At 47.9% G+C, this 20,089-nt stretch overlaps 1 protein-coding gene across 1 annotated transcript in view; it reads right to left on the reverse strand.

Moving 5' to 3' along the window:
• The window catches only part of DST (dystonin), a 1,076,884-nt gene that overhangs the window by 118,600 nt on the left and 938,195 nt on the right, over positions 1 to 20,089 (reverse strand). The window contains exon 63 of the mRNA XM_063919308.1: positions 3,308 to 3,514. Within this exon, the coding sequence (XP_063775378.1) occupies positions 3,308 to 3,514 (207 nt within the window). The remainder of the gene's footprint in view (positions 1 to 3,307; positions 3,515 to 20,089) is intronic.

The following is a 20,089-nucleotide window of genomic DNA, read 5'->3' on the forward strand; positions in this document are numbered from 1 at the left end:
CCCTTCCCTCCCCCTCCCCCCTTTTTTTCTTTCCTTCTATTCCTCACCTTTTCTCTTTTCTCACCTTCTTCCCCCCCCCCCCCCACCCCTTTTTCTTTTCTTTCCCTCTTTTACACTCTATCTATCCCCCTTCTCCAACCCTCACTCCCCCCCCCCTTTCCCTCCCCCCCCCCCCTTTTTTCTGTCCTCCCCCCCCCCTCTTTTCCCTTTCCTCCCCTTTCCCCCTCCCCCCCTCCCCCCCCCCCCCTCCCGGTTCCCTCCCCCCCCCCCCCCCCCTTATGTTGGGTGTCATAGCCCTATGGGGACTCAATTTGATTACTCCGCAGCTTGCTAGCCCTTTGTGGCCCAAATGGGCTCCATTATTCTGCATGTCCTTATATTGGTTAATCATATGGTGTCTTCTTAAATCCCCTTGCATGCTACATGTTTCGAATCTACAGCGGAGCTTCTGTTTTTTACTTCTCAATAGGTTTTAACCACTTGTTTACGTTCACTAGCATCATTCACCCCAGTCTGGGTGTCGTACATTTTTTCTCAACATCACTTTCATTCACATATTTTCTTGATCTGACGGGTCTACCCGGCGGCTGTGCGCATTCACGTTACCTAGTAACGATGACGGGTCTCTCCGGCGGCTGGACGCATACACGTTGCCCAGCAACGATGACGTCATCCATGCGCCACTCGGGCGCCGCACCCGGAAGTAATGAACACGGACGCCGGGAACACCTGTCCTCGCACGGTTTAAAAGGTGAGTCTTTTTCTTGGTACGTTTTGGTTCTTGCTGTTCCCCACTACACGCTTCTACATGGGTCAACTTACCTGATGAAAAGGCTCTGCCTTGAAACGTCGTAAGGTTTCCATGGTTTGATTGCTTGCACAGTTTTTTTCTGTATTGCCATGTTTTGCACATAAAATATTTTTAAGTCCTTGGAGTGCCGCCTTTGTCCCTTCCTGATATACCTGAGCCACAGGTGGGAAAGGCATGCTACCTATATATATATATATATATATATATAAAACAGGCCCCATCAGGTGCCTAGCAACCATGGCAGTGCTTAGCAACTGGGACGCCTGGACGTAGCCATCGTTTTCGATTGCCAGGCAACCCTTTAAGAGCTGTTTTCTGCTTCCAGCCTATAGAGCCTGCACGTCATCAGAGAATTGATTAGTATCAAATGAATGTCGGAATGGATCTGACTTCAATTGAATATACACCCATGTATCTTAACATCTATCACGGTCAAGTATTTCTACTCTCCTCAAGTCCAAGAACCACAATTCTAAGCCAGTCCAAGAGTCTCAACACCAAGCAAGTCTAAGTTCCTAACAGATGGTCTTGTGGTTAATTTACATACATACATGTTTATATCACGAACAGAGCTTTCACTTGGTGTGTAGTTTCAACAAGAAACATAATCTGTAGTATACCGCACCCACTTCTTTACAATTATTTTCATGTTTTTCGTCTTACAAACATCAAAGCTTTGGTACAGTATGTCTTACTCCTACACACAGTAACACTGGCCCAAACAGAGTGGTGGTATATAACAATGAAGAACAATATTATGTTATTATGAAGTAAGTAATGTATTTATAATTTTTTGTTTTAAGTGTGACTTTGCAGACCTACTATATTATGAAAACGAGCATGCGGTCAACTAATTTGCTAATTTTTACTAAGACAATGAGTTTAGAAACATGTACATATGATTTGTGAAGTTACATGCTATGTTTTACATAGCATGATATCTAGTATCTAGCACAGATCTACATCTCTTTACACTTGGAGACGTAAATAGGACAACTCTGATACTTTGCTGGAAAACCGCAGTAGGTTTTATTTAAACAAATGCCGCATTAACAATCTATAATGGATCTGGTATCAGAGAAATAGTCTAATAGCTAGGAAGGAATCAGGAACACTTAGGTCAGTGCAAGCAGAAGAGGAACACAGGTAAACAAACCTGTTCCCAGGTAATAGTGCAAAGCAGGTTTGGTACACAGGCAACAATACTAGAAGCAGTAATGTTAAATCACAGTACAGACTACAATAATCAGGAAAGGGAAACAGGAAGCTGCTGGGTTTAAATAGTCCAAAGCTTCCTCTAATGAGCCACTGATTAGGTATACGTTATGCTAATTCAGTCATTACAAATCCATGAGAAATCTTTCAGGAACTGCAATTCAAAGTATGACTGTGTCAGTGGCAGACAAGCAAGGCGGCAGAGCAGCAGTACAGACTCCAGGATTTCATTCTCATCAAGTTATGTTGTGGTGAAAGGCTACTCCCTCAAGATCCTGTTATTTAACTAATCTCTAAATGAGAGGATCGTTGTCTAGTTTGGTCACACAGTTTGGTTGAAACTACACAGATATGGTTACTTACTGACCAGGCTGAACAGAATCACACAGGTCATCCAGTCACTACAGTTAGCTGATAAGTGCACACAAATACATGTACAGATATAGGTACTGTAGCTGTCATCAGATAACCAAATTATCCAACCAGACAAAAGAAAATATAATCAAGCAGAGTAATATTGGGACAGTTTGTGTACCCGTAGCGCTGTGGCTGGCATAAGCCATACAGAAGAAGAAAAAAACATTTCTGGTATTTGGAAATCAGACATTGTTACTTTTGAACGTGGTGCATAATCTATTCCCTTTGCTAAAAACAAGTAATCAAAGTAACCAAAATATATAACTCAGATAATCATAAATACAATCACAGTTTCAAACTAACCACAGCAAAACCAAATACAAAAATGACCTGAGCAGAACCTGTATCATTAGAGGCAGACAGGACATGTAATCTTTGTTATACTACCCATTAGATATGCCCAGCAAGTATGATTCATATTGAATAAATTAGTCAAAGCAAACTGAGACGGCACAGTATTTCATTAATCCCATCATTGTAAATAGGATACACTATGCTAAACCTACAGTATGCATTTCTTGATTGAGGATTTCTTTGTGCATTATAAATATGGGATTAGGAACACAGGGCAAATGATAATAGGCAAATAATAGGGGTTATCTGTCTCATTTCTTTATCTTGGAAAGCCCAGTCATATTATTTTAGGATGGTCTCTGCACAATGAAGCAGATGGCTCTCACAATATACAGATTAGCTGTGCCCTTGCTCCTAATTATCTCAACCTTACATTTCTTTTCAAGCTATGCTTTTGTCATCCAGGCATATCAAATAAGTGCAAGATTAGTTTTGAAAAGATCTGTTCTGGTCCAGAGGCAGCCATTTTGCTGTAACACGCAAAAATAAAAATCAATGGGTTTTGTGTACCTGCTGAGATCGCAATCTGGCAGCGTCCATCTCTTCCACCATTTGTATAAGGGTGTCGTTTACTAATCTGTAGCGGTCATTGTCCTCTGTTATCATCCTGTCAAGTCCTCCTCTAGCTCTCCAAGGCACCAGTTCCAACAAAGCACTGCTAACTTCATTCAAGGAGTCCAACAAAGACTTGTTCCTCTTGGCTTCTAATTGTAGTTCCTTCGAATGATAAAACTGCATAAGATTATTACATTATTTTGTTTAATATATTATAGACGATCTCACTGACTATTTACATAGCACACAGAAAGCTTTCCCTATGTTTTAGTAAAAATGTGACTTGTGCGTTAAAAACTGTATATAGTATTGATATCAGCTGTTTATTACTAAACTCATAAATCTCACTTTGAGCTTTGGATAAGGTTGTGGTTACACATAAACCTTCTCATACAGGGGGAGAGAATCCTGATTTGTCATGGGTGAGATTTACAGCCAAGAACTGAGAATGCATAAATAATCTAGTGGGTCACTATCAAACACGATGGGTTTGGAATCATACTGGCGACACAATTAGTAGTGAGTTTTAGTCTCTAGCTCTCCTGCACCTGATCACAGTGTGTGTGAAATGATTCCACACACATTTAAGACAGGAAAATTTATATCCAGGTTATAGAGTTAATATGTCTGTCTCAATCCCCTCCTTAATCATTCTGACATTACTGTACTGTAACACTGGACTGTGTGAAAAGATTTGAGTTGTATATAATTCCTATAACTGACTGCTTACATGTTCCAAGATATATGAGTTCAGTTGGTGAAAAGAAAATTAGCGTGATGTTAGGTGCCAACCAGGGGTCGAGAAAGATCCTCACTGTGGCGCCCCTGGGGAGAGGCAGTACTACCGGGACAAAAATGAGGCAGCACTACGGTGGGGACAATATATCTCTGTGCAAACCCCCACACAAACACACACCTAGACCCCCGCACCCACACATAACCCCCTGCCGCTGACACTACACTGCAGAGAAGGGGGGAGAGTTAGGTTTAGCCCCCCCCCCCCATGGGGGGTTAGGGTTAAGCCATGGAGGGGTGGGTTGGTAGTTGCTGTTAAGACTTCTGGAAGGCTGCGGAAGGGGGGGGGGTAGGTATAGGCTGCGCATAGGGTCAGGATTCTAACTATCGAGATGCTGCGGTCGGTATTCTGACCGCCGGCATCCCAGCCACTTGCAAACGGATCCCAACTCTGTCAGAGGAATGGGGGAGAGAGAAAGATAGAGAGGGAAGCAAGAGAGAATGCCAGGGAAATAAAGATGGAGATAGAGAGAGAGAGAAAGAGGGTGTCAGGGAGAAAGAGGGAAAGACACAGTGCTAGGGAGAGAGACACTACCTGAATAGCACAGCTACAGGTTTCTCATGGGGCGGGGCTTCCCGGCATTAGACCACGCCCCCTAAATGGCCGTAATTCGCGGCAGTGCTCTGGTGCTGGAGGAGCCATCTTTGTGTTTGCCATTGATGGCGAAACAGTGAGTGGCAATCGATGGTCACTAACTATGCTATGGGAAACCATCAATGGTTTCACTCATCGATGGCCATCCCTGTTATGTCTGTGAATGACCCGCAGGCCAATCACAGATTGGGGGCAGGGCTTCACGGGTGCTGGGGACGGAGCTATGCTCCGTGTCCCAGCATTAAAAATAAACTATTCGTTTAGGCTAAGCCATCGATGGAGAGAAACCATTTGGTTCTCTCCCATCGATGGCAAAACTATTCGACATCGGCCGCAAAACATTGATGATTAGGAATCATCAATGGTCGATGGCCACCTCTAAGACAGAGGGCAGGACAGCCACATATTGCTGCCACTGATGCTCACTCAGCATTGCACGGAGGTTGTGATGTGCGGTCTTTCAACTGACCGCACATCGCTCCTCCTGCAAGTTGGCGGTGGTGCTTCTCATGTTTGGGGGGGCGAGCTGTTGCCTTGCCGCCCCCCCATTTCGACGCCTCTGGTGCCAACCAAAGAATGAAGGTCACCATAACCAAGATTCAGAATTTATTATTACAATTTAAAAGCTATAAAATACATTGAACTGTATTTTCTTTTGTATATTATCATGACATCATCCAGTGAATATTATAACATAAATGACTGTTTGTGTACTGTATGCAAAGGTGCCTAAACACTGGATATCTGAGTTACCATAGACTAAGTGGATCATTACATTACTAGCAGCTTGCATGGATTCCAGGTGACTGACTGACTAATCACATTATAATACTTTGTACAACTAGCAGCATATACATTGCAATGGGGGTTATAGTTCAAGTCGGCATTCTAAAACAGAAAACCAGGTCCTAATAGGACTGTATTCTGATTGTGGACATATAGTTAGTTATTTTGGATATGGAACAATGAGTAGCAACGCTGGTCTCAGCAAACCAACTAATCAAGAAAAACTGCACTGTATAAGGGCTGACGAAGAGTTGAACGTATGCCAGTTTGCAGAGCATACCCTGTGTATTTTAGCTCTGCACATGGCCTGCAATGGAGCGCGCACAAGTATGGGCAATGCAAACATGTACGTATTTTAGTCACATTTACACTTGCGACTGAAGATGTGTAACTGCTCTGCAGAGGCGTAACTAGCACAGGGCGAGCAGAGTGCATGCCCTGGGCACCGTGGCAGGCCCAGCAGAGGGGGGCGTCACCGGCCCCTGCACGCCCCGCTCGCCACATGCGCACCACCAGAGCACTGAGCATGCCCGCGATATGTCATGGCTCATGCTCCCCTGTCTACACAGCCAGCTGTGCTGCCTGCTGCCTCAGCCCGCTGGCTCCCGGCTCCCACTACTAGGTAAGGGGAGGGGGTGATCAGAGGTGAAAGTATGGCGGATGCTGGTTGGCTGAAAATTGCTGTCTCTCAGCCAACCAGCGGCCTGTTACCATGGTAACGGCTACTGACGAGGCGGGGAGCGGTCCCCGGCTCTTCCTGTCTTCCGCGCTCGGCGTGTAACCTCGTTCCCCTGTTATATGTGAAGTGGTTCCCGGCTTTTCCCCCCTGGTGATAGCGCTGCTGAGGCTGCTGGGTCCCTTGTGTGATCCTTCTGGCTCTGGAGTGCAGGGGACCTGTCTGCAGGGATGTTGATGCTGCTCCCCACGGTGCACGGCCAGTGTTCATGGTAAGTGCCTGAGCTTGGCCCCACTCTGCTCCCTGTGCCCCTTTCTCTCCCCTATGTGGCCCCACTTACCCCCTCTGTGGCCCGACTCTCCCCCCATGGTCTCTCCCCCCCCCATGGCCCCCCTGCAGCCTCACTCTACCCTCTGTAACCCCACTCTGCTCCCTGTGGCCCCACTCTCCCCATTGTGGCTCCAGTGGCCCCACTCCCACCCCCCTTTGGCCCCACTTGCACCACTGTGGCCCCATTCTCCCCACTGTGGCCTCATTCTCCCACCTGTGTCCCCATCCCCCCCTGTGTCCCCCACTCTGCTCCCTGTGCCCCCCACTCTCCCCACTGATGGTGTGCTGAGTGACGACACCGGGTAGGTGATGGTGTGCTGAGTGCCGACACGGTGTAGGTGATGGTGTGCTGAATGACGTCACAGGGGGTAGGTGATGGTGTGCTGAGTGACGACACAGGGGGTAGATGATGGTGTGCTGAGTGACAACACAGGGGGTAGGTGATGGTATGCTGAGTGAAGACACGGGGTAGGTGATGGTGTGCTGAGTGACAACACGGGGTAGGTGATGGTGTGCTGAGTGACGACACGGTGTAGGTGATGGTGTGCTGAGTGACGACACAGGGGGTAGGTGATGGTGTGCTGAGTGACGACACAGGGGGTAGGTGATGGTGTGCTGAGTGACGACACAGGGGGTAGATGATGGTGTGCTGAGTGACGACACAGGGGGTAGGTGATGGTGTGCTGAGTGAAGACACGGGGTAGGTGATGGTGTGCTGAGTGACAACACGGGGTAGGTGATGGTGCGCTGAGTGACTATACATGGGATAGATGATGGTGTGCTGAGTGCTGAGAGACGACACAAGTGGTAGGTGATGGTTGCTGAGAGACGACACGGGGGTAGATGATGGTGTGCTGAGAGATGTAGGGGGCAGAATGTAAGTCTGGTTGAATTGCTGATGTATGTTGCCTACCTTGTTACTATTCCTACACAGACAGGCATCTTCTGGATGATGTGATCTCCTACATGACTAGTGAATACCGACTGAAGACACCGTCTGCCTCAAAGGATACATTTCTCCAGAGGTTCCACATTGTGAGAAACCATCATACAGGTAAGATGCGTGTGCAACTGAAAAGAATGATTCCATTGTGACGTGTCATGTCGGCAAGCCCTAATTTCAGTGGCCATGCCCCCTCTGGTGCGTGACCATGCCCCCTCTGGTGCGTGACCATGCCCCATCTGGTGTGTGACCATGCCCACTTTTTTGCGCACGCGCACATAGCTTATATTATGAATCTTTAGGGGGGGCATTCATAATCTTGCTCTGGGCTCCAAAAATCCTTGTTACGCCTCTGAATTCCCAACAGTCACTCAATCGAGATCCCAGCTGTCAGTATGCCAATTCCAGCATTCTAATCAGTGTTGGGCTCATTAGGGATCATGACTGGGTCACATTTATTTATTTATTAATAGATAGCTGTAATGGAGTCCGAGTTCACCTGTCGTGTGGGATGCTGGCGAACTCTGAGGTGTTTTTTTAAAGAGCCGCTCATTTACAATGCATAACCATGCCCCGGTAATGATTGCCCCTTTAAAAAAAATTCCAAGTTCGTCCGGAATCCCGCACATCGGGTGAATTCGTACTGCATTACATCCCAGCCAATATATCCAAACTGCCTCCCACTCCCCTAGTTCAAATGATATAGTGTGTCCAGGTACCTTTCCTACTTTCCTATAAAATTTGTGTAATGTGCAAGATCAGACGGCACCCAGGAACCCCCAATTAAAAGAGTTCACACTCTTGCCCCCTAATTGGAATTTCCGTTGTAGTGAATGATAATATTATGTTAATTTCAGACCTTAGGGCCCCCTGTCTTAAGTATACCAGGCCCCCCAAAGCCTCAATCCAGCTCTGCCGCGGCACTCTCCCTGTCTCCCCGGCCCCGGCTGCTGTGCCTGTCACACTGTACAGACAGCGGCACCTAGGAGCCTCCCCCTACTCCCCCCCCTGCAGAGTCTCCATATCGCGTGCGCGACCTCGGAGGTGCGCGGCCTCGGAGGTGCAGGTGAGCAGGCCGCAGCAGTTTAAACTTTCCTGTCAGGAGAGGGGAGGTGCGGGACAGTGTGAGTGCGTGTGTGTTAATTGTGTGTGTGTGGGACAGTGTGAGTGTGTGTAAATTTTTGCAGTCCAGTGTGTGTGGGGGAGGGGAAAGTATGAGAATTTGTGTGTAGTCTGAGTGGGTGTTTGTGGGGTTTGGGGGTGGCCAGTCTGTGTGTGTGTGTGTGTGTGTGTGTGTGTGTGTGTAATCTACAATGTGTGTGTGTAAGTAAGGGGGTGGGGCAGTCTGTGTGTGTGGGCGGGATGTACTAATGCTTACCGCCACGGTAAGCATTAATACCATTTACCACAGAGGTCATTTACCGAAGAGGGATATGTATTAAACCACGGGCACTGAGATGCCCATCTCACTCACCATTCAGCTGGGTGGCCGAGCCGGGCGGGTGGAAAGCCAGCAGCAGGGGCAGCATGCCGGATATCAGCAGCCGAGGGTGCGGGCTGTAAGGCACGTGCGGAGAGTTGCGGAGCCCAAAGCCGGAGATCGGCAGCATGTTGACCGGCAACAAGCGGCTTCTGCTTCCGCGTTCGACATGCTGCCGATCTCCGACTTTGGGCTACGCAGAGTTCGGGGGATAGGTGTCCTCTGCCTGTGTACTGCAGCTCTGGGGGTGCAGGCTCCGGAGGCTCTCAGCACTGTTGAAAATCCAGTTGCCTCAAGTATGTACAGCCCGCACCCTCGGCTGCTGATATCCGGCATGCTGCTGGCTGTCCCCCCGCCCGGCTCGGCCACACAGCTGTACTGTGAGAAGGGCATCTCAGCTCCCGAGGTTTAATACATATGCCTCAGTAAATGGCCACTGCGGTAAACGATACTAATGCTTACCGTGCAAGTAACAGCGGGGAGCGCGGCGCACATCGGGATCCTGCAGCTGGAGAGAAGATCCCCCTTCGGAGCGCAGCAGACCACTCTGAAAAGGGTGCATCCCCGATGTGGTGCTCTGCATCCCGGGTGGCGCCGAAGACGTGGAGTGTCGGAGTTGGCAGAAGCGCCGCAGCTTGGGGTGAGAAACCGCTGCAACCCTTCCGCTGCTAAACTCTGCAATTAGTCAATTAAGGGGGTATGCTCCCCTCACCACAGTGCCCCACAGGCCATGTTAATTCTGGGGGTAGGATCCCCTCACTCTATAATGTGAATTTCGTCTCATACCGTGTGCTATAATGTGAATTTCGGCTCATTCAGTGTGCTACAATGTGAATTTCGGTTCATACCATTTGCTACAATGTGAATTTCGGCTCATTCAGTGTGCTACAATGTGAATTTCGGTTCATACCATGTGCTATAATGTAAATTTCGGCTCATACCGTGTGCTATAATGTGAATTTCGGCTCATACCATGTGGGGTAATGTGAATTTTGGCTCATACCGTGTGCTATGTGAAAGGGGCACCAGTACTAGATAGTATAAGGGGTTCTACTACACTGAAGGACACGCCCCTTTTGAGTGACCACACCCCCTTTTCCGGAGCGCGAGCGCGCCTTCAGCGCGCGCATAATTGCTATCTACCCTTTTTTTACATTCCCCCTTCAAAAATTCCACTCCAACCACTGCACCTACATCTATACATACACACCCTGACATCTTTATATACAGTGACACCAGTGGCGTGTGCACATACTTTCCTTTTGTAGTTTTTTTTTTTTTAGGGGGGGGGCGCCATTATTGATCTTGCCCTGGGTTCCAAAAACCCTAGTTACGCCTCTGCTGCTCTGTAACCGGGCGCTTTGACGTAGACAATTTCCAGTCTGAGAGTGTCGGCAGAATTGTGCGCTATGCAGAAGTGGCCAGAAACTTAACTACTCCTGTTTTCAAATGTAAAAAAATAAGATTTTACTCACCGGTAAATCTATTTCTCGTAGTCCGTAGTGGATGCTGGGAACTCCGAAAGGACCATGGGGAATAGCGGCTCCGCAGGAGACTGGGCACAATTAAAGAAAGCTTTAGGTCACCTGGTGTGCACTGGCTCCTCCCACTATGACCCTCCTCCAAGCCTCAGTTAGGACACTGTGCCCGGACGAGCTGACATAATAAGGAAGGATTTTGAATCCCGGGTAAGACTCTTACCAGCCACACCAATCACACTGTATAACTCGTGATACAATACCCAGTTTAACAGTATGAAAACAACTGAGCCTCTCAACAGATGGCTCAACAATAACCCTTTAGTTAGGCAATAACTATATACAAGTATTGCAGACAATCCGCACTTGGGACGGGCGCCCAGCATCCACTACGGACTACGAGAAATAGATTTACCGGTGAGTAAAATCTTATTTTCTCTGACGTCCTAGTGGATGCTGGGAACTCCGAAAGGACCATGGGGATTATACCAAAGCTCCCAAACGGGCGGGAGAGTGCGGATGACTCTGCAGCACCGAATGAGAGAACTCAAGGTCCTCCTCAGCCAGGGTATCAAATTTGTAGAATTTTGCAAACGTGTTTGCCCCTGACCAAGTAGCAGCTCGGCAAAGTTGTAAAGCCAAGACCCCTCGGGCAGCCGCCCAAGATGAGCCCACCTTCCTTGTGGAATGGGCTTTTACTGATTTAGGATGCGGCAGTCCAGCCGCAGAATGCGCCAGCTGAATTGTGCTACAAATCCAGCGAGCAATAGTCTGCTTAGAAGCAGGAGCACCCAGCTTGTTGGGTGCATACAGGATAAATAGCGAGTCAGTTTTCCTGACTCTAGCCGTCCTGGAAACATAAATTTTCAAGGCCCTGACTACGTCCAGTAACTTGGAATCCTCCAAGTCCCAAGTAGCCGCAGGCACCACAATAGGTTGGTTCAAGTGAAAAGCTGATACCACCTTAGGGAGAAACTGGGGACGAGTCCTCAATTCTGCCCTATCCATATGGAAAATCAGATAAGGGCTTTTACATGACAAAGCCGCCAATTCTGACACACGCCTGGCTGAAGCCAAGGCCAATAACATGACCACTTTTCACGTGAGATATTTTAGATCCACGGTTTTAAGTGGCTCAAACCAATGTGATTTTAAGAAACTCAACACCACGTTGAGATCCCAAGGTGCCACTGGAGGCACAAAAGGGGCTGAATATGCAGCACTCCCTTAACAAACGTCTGAACTTCAGGTAGTGAAGCTAGTTCTTTCTGGAAGAAAATCGACAGAGCCGAGATCTGTACCTTAATGGAGCCTAATTTCAGGCCCATAGTCACTCCTGCTTGTAGGAAATGCAGAAATCGACCCAGTTGAAATTCCTCTGTTGGGGCCTTTTTGGCCTCACACCAAGCAACATACATCCGCCATATGCGGTGATAATGCTTTGCAGTTACATCTTTCCTGGCTTTAATCAGCGTAGGAATGACTTCCTCCGGAATGCCCTTTTCCTTCAGGATCCGGCGTTCAACCGCCATGCCGTCAAACGCAGCCGCGGTAAGTCTTGGAACAGACAGGGCCCCTGCTGCAGCAGGTCCTGTCTGAGCTGCAGAGGCCATGGGTCCTCTGAGATCATCTCTTGAAGTTCCGGGTACCACGCTCGTCTTGGCCAATCCGGAACCACGAGTATTGTTCTTACTCCTCGTTTTCTTATTATTCTCAGTACCCTTGGTATGAGAGGCAGAGGAGGGAACACATAAACTGACTGGTACACCCACGGTGTCACTAGAGCGTCCACAGCTATCGCCTGAGGGTCCCTTGACCTGGCGCAATATCTCTCTAGTTTTTTGTTTAGGCGGGACGCCATCATGTCCACCTGTGGCCTTTCCCAACGGTTTACCAACAGTTGGAAGACTTCTGGATGAAGTCCCCACTCTCCCGGGTGTAGGTCGTGTCCGCTGAGGAAGTCTGCTTCCCAGTTGTCCACTCCCGGAATGAACACTGCTGACAGTGCTAAGACGTGATTTTCCACCCATCGGAGAATCCTTGTGGCTTCTGCCATCACCATCCTGCTTCTTGTGCCGCCCTGTCGGTTTACATGGGCGACTGCCGTGATGTTGTCTGATTGGATCAGTACCGGCTGCTTTTGAAGCAGAGGCCTTGCCAGACTTAGGGCATTGTAAATGGCCCTCAGTTCCAGAATATTTATGTGTAGGGACGACTCCTGACTTGACCAAAGTCCTTGGAAATTTCTTCCCTGTGTGACTGCCCCCCAGCCTCGAAGGCTGGCATCCGTGGTTACCAGGACCCAGTCCTGTATGCCGAATCTGCGGCCCTCTTGAAGATGAGCACTCTGCAGCCACCACAGTAGAGATACCCTGGTCCTTGGAGACAGGGTTATCAGCCGATGCATCTGAAGATGCGATCCCGACCACTTGTCCAAGAGGTCCCACTGAAAGGTTCTTGCATGGAACCTGCCGAATGGAATTTTGCTTCGTAAGAAGCTACCATTTTTCCCAGGACTCGTGTGCAGTGATGCACCGATACCTGTTTTGGTTTCAGGAGGTCTCTGACTAGAGATGACAGCTCCTTGGCTTTCTCCTGCGGGAGAAACACTTTTTTCTGTTCTGTGTCCAGAACCATCCCCAGGAACAGTAGGGGTGTGGTAGGAACCAGCTGTGACTTTGGAATGTATAGAATCCATCCGTGCTGTTGTAGCACTTCCCGAGATAGTGCTACTCCGACCAACAACTGCTCCTTGGACCTCGCCTTTATAAGGAGATCGTCCAAGTACGGGATAATTAAAACTTCCTTTCTCGAAGAAGTATAATCATTTCTGCCATTACCTTGGTAAAGACCCTCGGTGCCGTGGACAGTCCAAACGGCAGTGTTTGGAATTGGTAATGGCAATCCTGTACCACAAATCTGAGGTACTCCTGGTGAGGATGGTAAATGGGGACATGTAGGTAAGCCTCCTTGATGTCCAGGGATACCATGTAATCCCCCTTCTCCAGGCTTGCAATAATCGCCCTGAGCGATTCCATCTTGAACTTGAATTTTTTTATGTATGTGTTCAAGGATTTCAAATATAAAATGGGTCTCACTGAACCGTCCGGTTTCGGTACCACAAACAGTGTGGAATAGTAACCCCGTCCTTGTTGAAGTAGGGGCACCTTGACTATCACCTGCTGGGAATACAGCTTGTGAATTGCCTTTAGCACAGTCTCCCTGCCCGAGGGAGTTGTCGGCAAGGCAGATTTGAGGAAACGGCGGGGGGGAGACGCCTCGAATTCCAGCTTGTACCCCTGAAATACTACTTGAAGGATCTTGGGATCCACCTGTGAGCGAGCCCACTGATCGCTGAAATTTTTGAGGCGGCCCCCCACCGTACCTGGCTACGCCTGTGGAGCCCCCGCGTCATGCGGTGGACTCAGAGGAAGCGGGGGAAGAATTTTGATTCTGGGAACTGGCTGACTGGTGCAGCTTTTTCCCTCTTCCCTCGTTTTACACGCTTGCATTTCTGAAGCCGAAAGGACTGTACCTGATAATACAGTGCTTTCTGAGGCTGTGAGGAAACCTGAGGTAAAAAAATTTCTTCCCAGCTGTTGCTGTGGATAAGAGGTCCCAGAGACCATCCCCAAACAATTCCTCACCCTTATAAGGCTCTATGTGCCTTTTAAAGTCAGCATCACCTGTCCAGTGTCGGGTCTCTAATAACCTCCTGACCGAATGGACATTGCATTAATTCTGGATGCCAGCCGGCAAAATATCCCTCTGTGCATCCCTCATATATAAGACGACGTCTTATGTTCGCAAACTAGTATCCCTGTTTGACAGGGTTACAGACCACGCTGCAGCAGCACTATCTGCAGGTCTCAGTCTAGTACCTGAGTGTGTAAATACAGACTTCAGGATAGCCTCCTGCTTTTTATCAGCAGGTACCTTCAAGTGGCCGTATCCTAAGACGGCAGTGCCACCTTTTTTGACAAACGTGTGAGCGCCTTATCCACCCTAGGTGATATCTCCCAGCGTAACTTATCCTCTGGCGGGAAAGGGTACGCCATCAGTAACTTTTTAGAAATTACCAGTTTCTTATCGGGGGAACCCACGCTTTTTCACACTTCATTCACTCATTTGATGGGGGAACAAAACACTGCCTGCTTTTTCTCCCCAAACATAAAACCCTTTTTTAGTGGTACTTGGGTTAATGTCAGAAATGTGTAACACATTTTTTATTTGCCGGGATCATGTAACGGATGTTCCTAGTGGATTGTGTATATGTCTCAACCTCGTCGACACTGGAGTCAGACTCCGTGTCGACATCTGTGTCTGCCATCTGAGGGAGCGGGCGTTTTTGAGCCCCTGATGGCCTTTGAGACGCCTGGGCAGGCGCGGGCTGAGAAGCCGGCTGTCCCATAGCTGTTACGTCATCCAGCCTTTTATGTAAGGAGTTGACACTGTCGGTTTATACCTTCCACCTATCCATCCACTCTGGTGTCGGCCCCCAGGGGGCGACATCACATTTATCGGCATCTGCTCTGCCATCACATAAGCCTCCTCATCAAACGTGTCGACACAGCCGTACCGACACACCGCACACACACAGGGAATGCTCTGACTGAGGACAGGACCCCACACAGCCCTTTGGGGAGACAGAGAGAGAGTATGCTAGCACACACCAGAGCGCTATATAATTTAGGGATTAACACTATATTGAGTGAATTTTTCCCAATAGCTGCTTGTATATACAATATTGCGCCTAAATTTAGTGCCCCCCCTCTCTTTTTAACCCTTTGAGCCTGAAAACTACAGGGGAGAGCCTGGGGAGCTGTCTTCCAGTTGCAATGTGAAGAGAAAATGGCGCCAGTGTGCTGAGAGAGATATCTCCGCCCCTTTTTCGCAGACTTTTCTCCAGCATTTTTATGGATTCTGGCAGGGGTATTTATCACATATTTAGCCTCTGGGGCTATATATTGTGATATATATGCCAGCCAAGGTGTTTTTATTGCTGCTCAGGGCGCCCCCCCCCAGCGCCCTGCACCCTCAGTGACCGGAGTGTGAAGTGTGCATGAGGAGCAATGGCGCACAGCTGCAGTGCTGTGCGCTACCTTGGTGAAGACTGATGTCTTCTGCCGCCGATTTTCCGGACCTCTTCTTGCTTCTGGCTCTGTAAAGGGGACGGCGGCGCGGCTCCGGGACCGAACACCAAGGCCAGTTCCATGCGGTCGATCCCTCTGGAACTAATGGTGTCCAGTAGCCTAAGAAGCCCAAGCTAGCTGCAAGCAGGTAGGTTCGCTTCTTCTCCCCTTAGTCCCTCGCTGCAGTGAGCCTGTTGCCAGCAGGTCTCACTGTAAAATAAAAAACCTAATTATATACTTTCTTTCTAGAAGCTCAGGAGAGCCCCTAGTGTGCATCCAACGTCGGCCGGGCACAAAATCTAACTGAGGCTTGGAGGATGGTCATAGTGGGAGGAGCCAGTGCACACCAGGTGACCTAAAGCTTTCTTTAATTGTGCCCAGTCTCCTGCGGAGCCGCTATTCCCCATGGTCCTTTCGGAGTTCCCAGCATCCACTAGGACGTCAGAGAAATAAAGGTGGGTACACACTAGGTGACGTGCTCTATGAGCGACATCGCCTAGTGTTTCTCCTCCAGGCCGGGGCGGTCAGCGGCTGGGCATACACACTGAGGGATATGATGTTCATATTGCTCAGTGATGTCACGCAGCGGCCGGGCCGTGCAGGCAGCTCTTGGACGACAGTCCAATTTGAGCTGCCTGCACAGCTGACAGCGAAGGTCATTAACGCCCTGCGGGGCTGCGCGTCGGTGGTCCGCAGCGGCATACACACTTGCCGAGAAAGTGAGCAATGATGCTCAGGAGGGTTGAAAATGAGCAACGTTGCTCATTTTCACGGCAATTGTGTATGCAACTTAAGTCAGTTATATTATTTTTGTATGTACAGTATGGCATTAATGCCCATCAGAAGTGAAAGATGTTCCACAGCAGTATATTCAGGTGTGGCCTGATAATGGTGCTGGCTGATCTGTTGGGCAAACATATCTCTGATTTGGCAACACACGTACACAGACATAGGCCTTTCTGTGTAATGGAGCAACATTAGCACTGTTACATGATGATTACATACAATGTCATATGGTGTCAGGCCATGTCCACTTTGACACCTAATATATATTGCTATAAAAATAGAAGCATATACTGTATGAGCAGTATATTTTGTTCATTAATCAGTCACAAGAAATGCAGAACACTGCTCTGCTATAATGGATCCAAACTATTTTATGGATTAACACCCAAAAAAATGTATTTCATATTTTGGCTGAGATGTAATGAAGTCTGAGTTCGGTGGCGGTGCGGGATGCCGGACGAACTCGGATGTTTTATTTAAAGGAGCAATCAAGGCTAAACCATGCTTTGTATATGATTGCCCCTTTAAAACAACGTTTGAGTTCAGCAAGCGTCCCGTAGGGCCGCCCAACTTAATTATATCCCCCCATTTGTTTGCACTTCTACAGTACTTAAATACATTTCTTACAATCATTACTTTACTAGAAATACAGTACATTAGGGATTAACCCCCGGTGTCCCCCAGCACACAAAGCTGTACCTGTACCAAGATTTGAAAGACTTTATATATAATAGAAAGTTACATACATTTGCAAAAATATGATAAGCCACAAGTCCCTGACACTGGTGGTCCCTAACTATAGGTCTTGGCCTGGAGTACAGAACCCAATAATCCTGCAAAGGCAGCACAATGCGAGAAGGTAAAGTGTTAGTACATGGCAGCACAATGCGAGATGGTAAAGTGTTAGTGTGTGTTACTATAAAGGAAACCTATATACAAAAATTAATATACTAGTGAAGGTGTCATTAAAAGACCAAAATAATTAGCAAATGTGTTAAGGTGGTGCTAAATAAGATCTTGCAGTGTGCTACCCCAAAGCAGCCCAGCCCAATCAATCCAGTTACAGTATATTACCCGGAAGGGTTGTTATTATTAGTAGTACCTGGGGCAAGTCTGGGGTGCGGTTCCCCCTGTGGTGGGGCTGAGCTGCTTTCGATTAGCACACTGTGAGATCTTTTGGTCTCTTAATTACATCTTCACTAGTATATTAATCTTCTGTATAGGTTTCCTTTATATTAACACGTACTAACACTTTACCTTATCGCATTGTGCTGCCCTGGGATAGCTGGCTTTTGCCGGCTTATGGGGTTTTGCCCCCAAGGCCCAGACCTAGATTTAGGGACCACCAGTATCAGAGGAGCCGTGTTGGGGCCTGGTGGTTTATCATATATTTGCAAATTTATGTAACTAAGGGGCAGATGTATTAAGCCTGGAGAAGTGATAAAGCAGTGATAGGTGCAAGGTGATAACACACCAGCCAATCAGATCCAATATGTAAATCGACAGGAGCTGATTGGCTGGTGCGTTATCACCTTCCAGGCTTAATACATCTGCCCCTAAGACCTCTGAATTTCTATTATATATAGTGTTTCAGGTCTTGGTACAGGTACACCTTGGTGTGCTGGGGGACACCAGGGGTTAGTCCCCAATGTGTTTCTAGTTTAGACCACCCCCTCCCTTTCACACACTTGAATTGCATTGCCTAATTGATATTAGCAACTTACATTTTGTTCATTCATTACTTTACCTAAGGTACAGTATTGTATACTGGCACTGTAATGAGTTCCCAGGAACCTTCAGGCCTGTTGATACACTTGAGATTGCTGGAAGAATCATTTTTTATTGTATCCATCACTACTCCAGTGCAGTGCCGTAACTAGGCATTTTAGCTCTGTGTGCAAGAAACGGCATTGGCGCCCGCCCCCCCTTTAAGTAAAACAGGGGCAGTGCGCGCCATGTGCGCGTGCAAAACATATAGGGGAGTGGCTTCATGGGAAAGGGGTGTGTCCACAAAATAATACCAATTCATACTATGGTGCACAGTAGTCTCCATTATTCAAATTACGCCGCACAGTAGCGCCACTACACCAGAGACCCTTTTACACATTACGGCAGACAGATTCCCCTTTTGACACATTATGGCAGACAGCGTCCCCTTTTTACACATTATGGCAGACAGAATAGAAAGATAGATAGACAGACAGACAGAGATAGACAGATAGATAGATAGATAGATAGATAGATAGATAGATAGATAGACAGATACTTACCATATCTCCCCGCTGGCTCAGGCAGTCAGGCTCCTCAGTGCTTGCAGATCCCACAGATTCCGCAGGCGAGAAGAAGGAGAAGGGAGGGGGACTGGAGCCGCAGCAGCGCTATGTAATTAGTGGTGGCGCCGCTGCAGCTGTCCCTGTCCTTCCGCATTGGCTGCCCGCCGCCGCTGTAAATGCTGGGATGAGGGAAGCGCATCCGAACATTCACAGCAGCACTGGCCAGCCAATGCGGAAGGACAGGGACAGCTGCAGCGGCTCCGCTACCAATTAGATAGCGCTGCTGCGGCTCCAGTCTCCCTCCCTCGTCCTCCTCCCCTGCCTCCGGACCTGCTCCTCTTCCCCGGCACAGCGCACACAGCTTGTAATGAGTCAATTTGACTCATTACAAGCCGCTGACATAGTTGCTGGTCGTTGCGCCCTCAGGGCGACTGCGCTGTGTGCCAGGCACACCTGGCACACACATAGTTACGGCTCTGCTCCAATGCTTTTGATCTGAGTTTGTCATATCATTTGTCCTTGTACCTTGCATTAATGTTTGGTTTCATGTATTTATCTCCCTTGTAGTGCTGTCTTGTGTATTCTCTTTCTCGTCCCATTGTTTACACTGTATCTGCATTTTTCAGTTGTTTACTGTCACTCTCTGTCTCTGCAGTTGCTCCTCTATAGATTCAATGATCCTCATTCAATCCACGCACTGGGGTCATCTGTGTACCTGCGTTTTTTTTCTCATACTTGTGCTAATATTGTCTCAGTTTTGTCTTTTATCCTTTGTTTTGTTTATGTCCTATTTATACAGTCCGTGCATCAACTCCTGGTATTGGCTATATGTCTGCCTGCTTCACACTCCTGACCCTAACCTGTCTGACCTACTACTATGTTTATTTAATAATACAGTATTTAAGAACTGTATGATATGCTGTTATTTTGTGTAACTTGCAAATAATCTTTTTGTATTCATCCTATGTTGTTCATTTTTATGTGAATACACTGGCTAACATTTGACATTTGTGTATACAAATCTCCTGATACCAGCTATACCTCTTTTGTATTCTTAAATTAACTATATTGTTTTAATGGGTGGTTCCATTGTATTCTCACTTCTCGCAATTGGTTCATATGTAAATGAAATCTAAGGCTTGGTACACACTTGGGCGACAAAGCAACCAACCCTCCATCGCGCAGACAGAGCGGCCAATTAAGTCAATAAACACTAACCGGCTGCTCAATATGTCGGGCCACATGTTACAACTGGGGGTGGATTTAAATTTGCCCACCCAGCTGTGATGTCAGTCCTCGCAGCCAGTGTATGAACAACCGGTGGGCTGCCCGTACACACAGCCAGGCCTGACGATATATCCGCTAGATACAGATGTGTCCACTCTGATCGCGAGTGCGACTATTCGCAACCCGCGATTCATTTGCTGCAACTCGTATGCCTGTACACGGCCTCTTGCAAACAG

Source organism: Pseudophryne corroboree, chromosome 4 (genome assembly GCF_028390025.1).
Source record: "Pseudophryne corroboree isolate aPseCor3 chromosome 4, aPseCor3.hap2, whole genome shotgun sequence".
NCBI classification, from domain to species: domain Eukaryota; kingdom Metazoa; phylum Chordata; class Amphibia; order Anura; family Myobatrachidae; genus Pseudophryne; species Pseudophryne corroboree.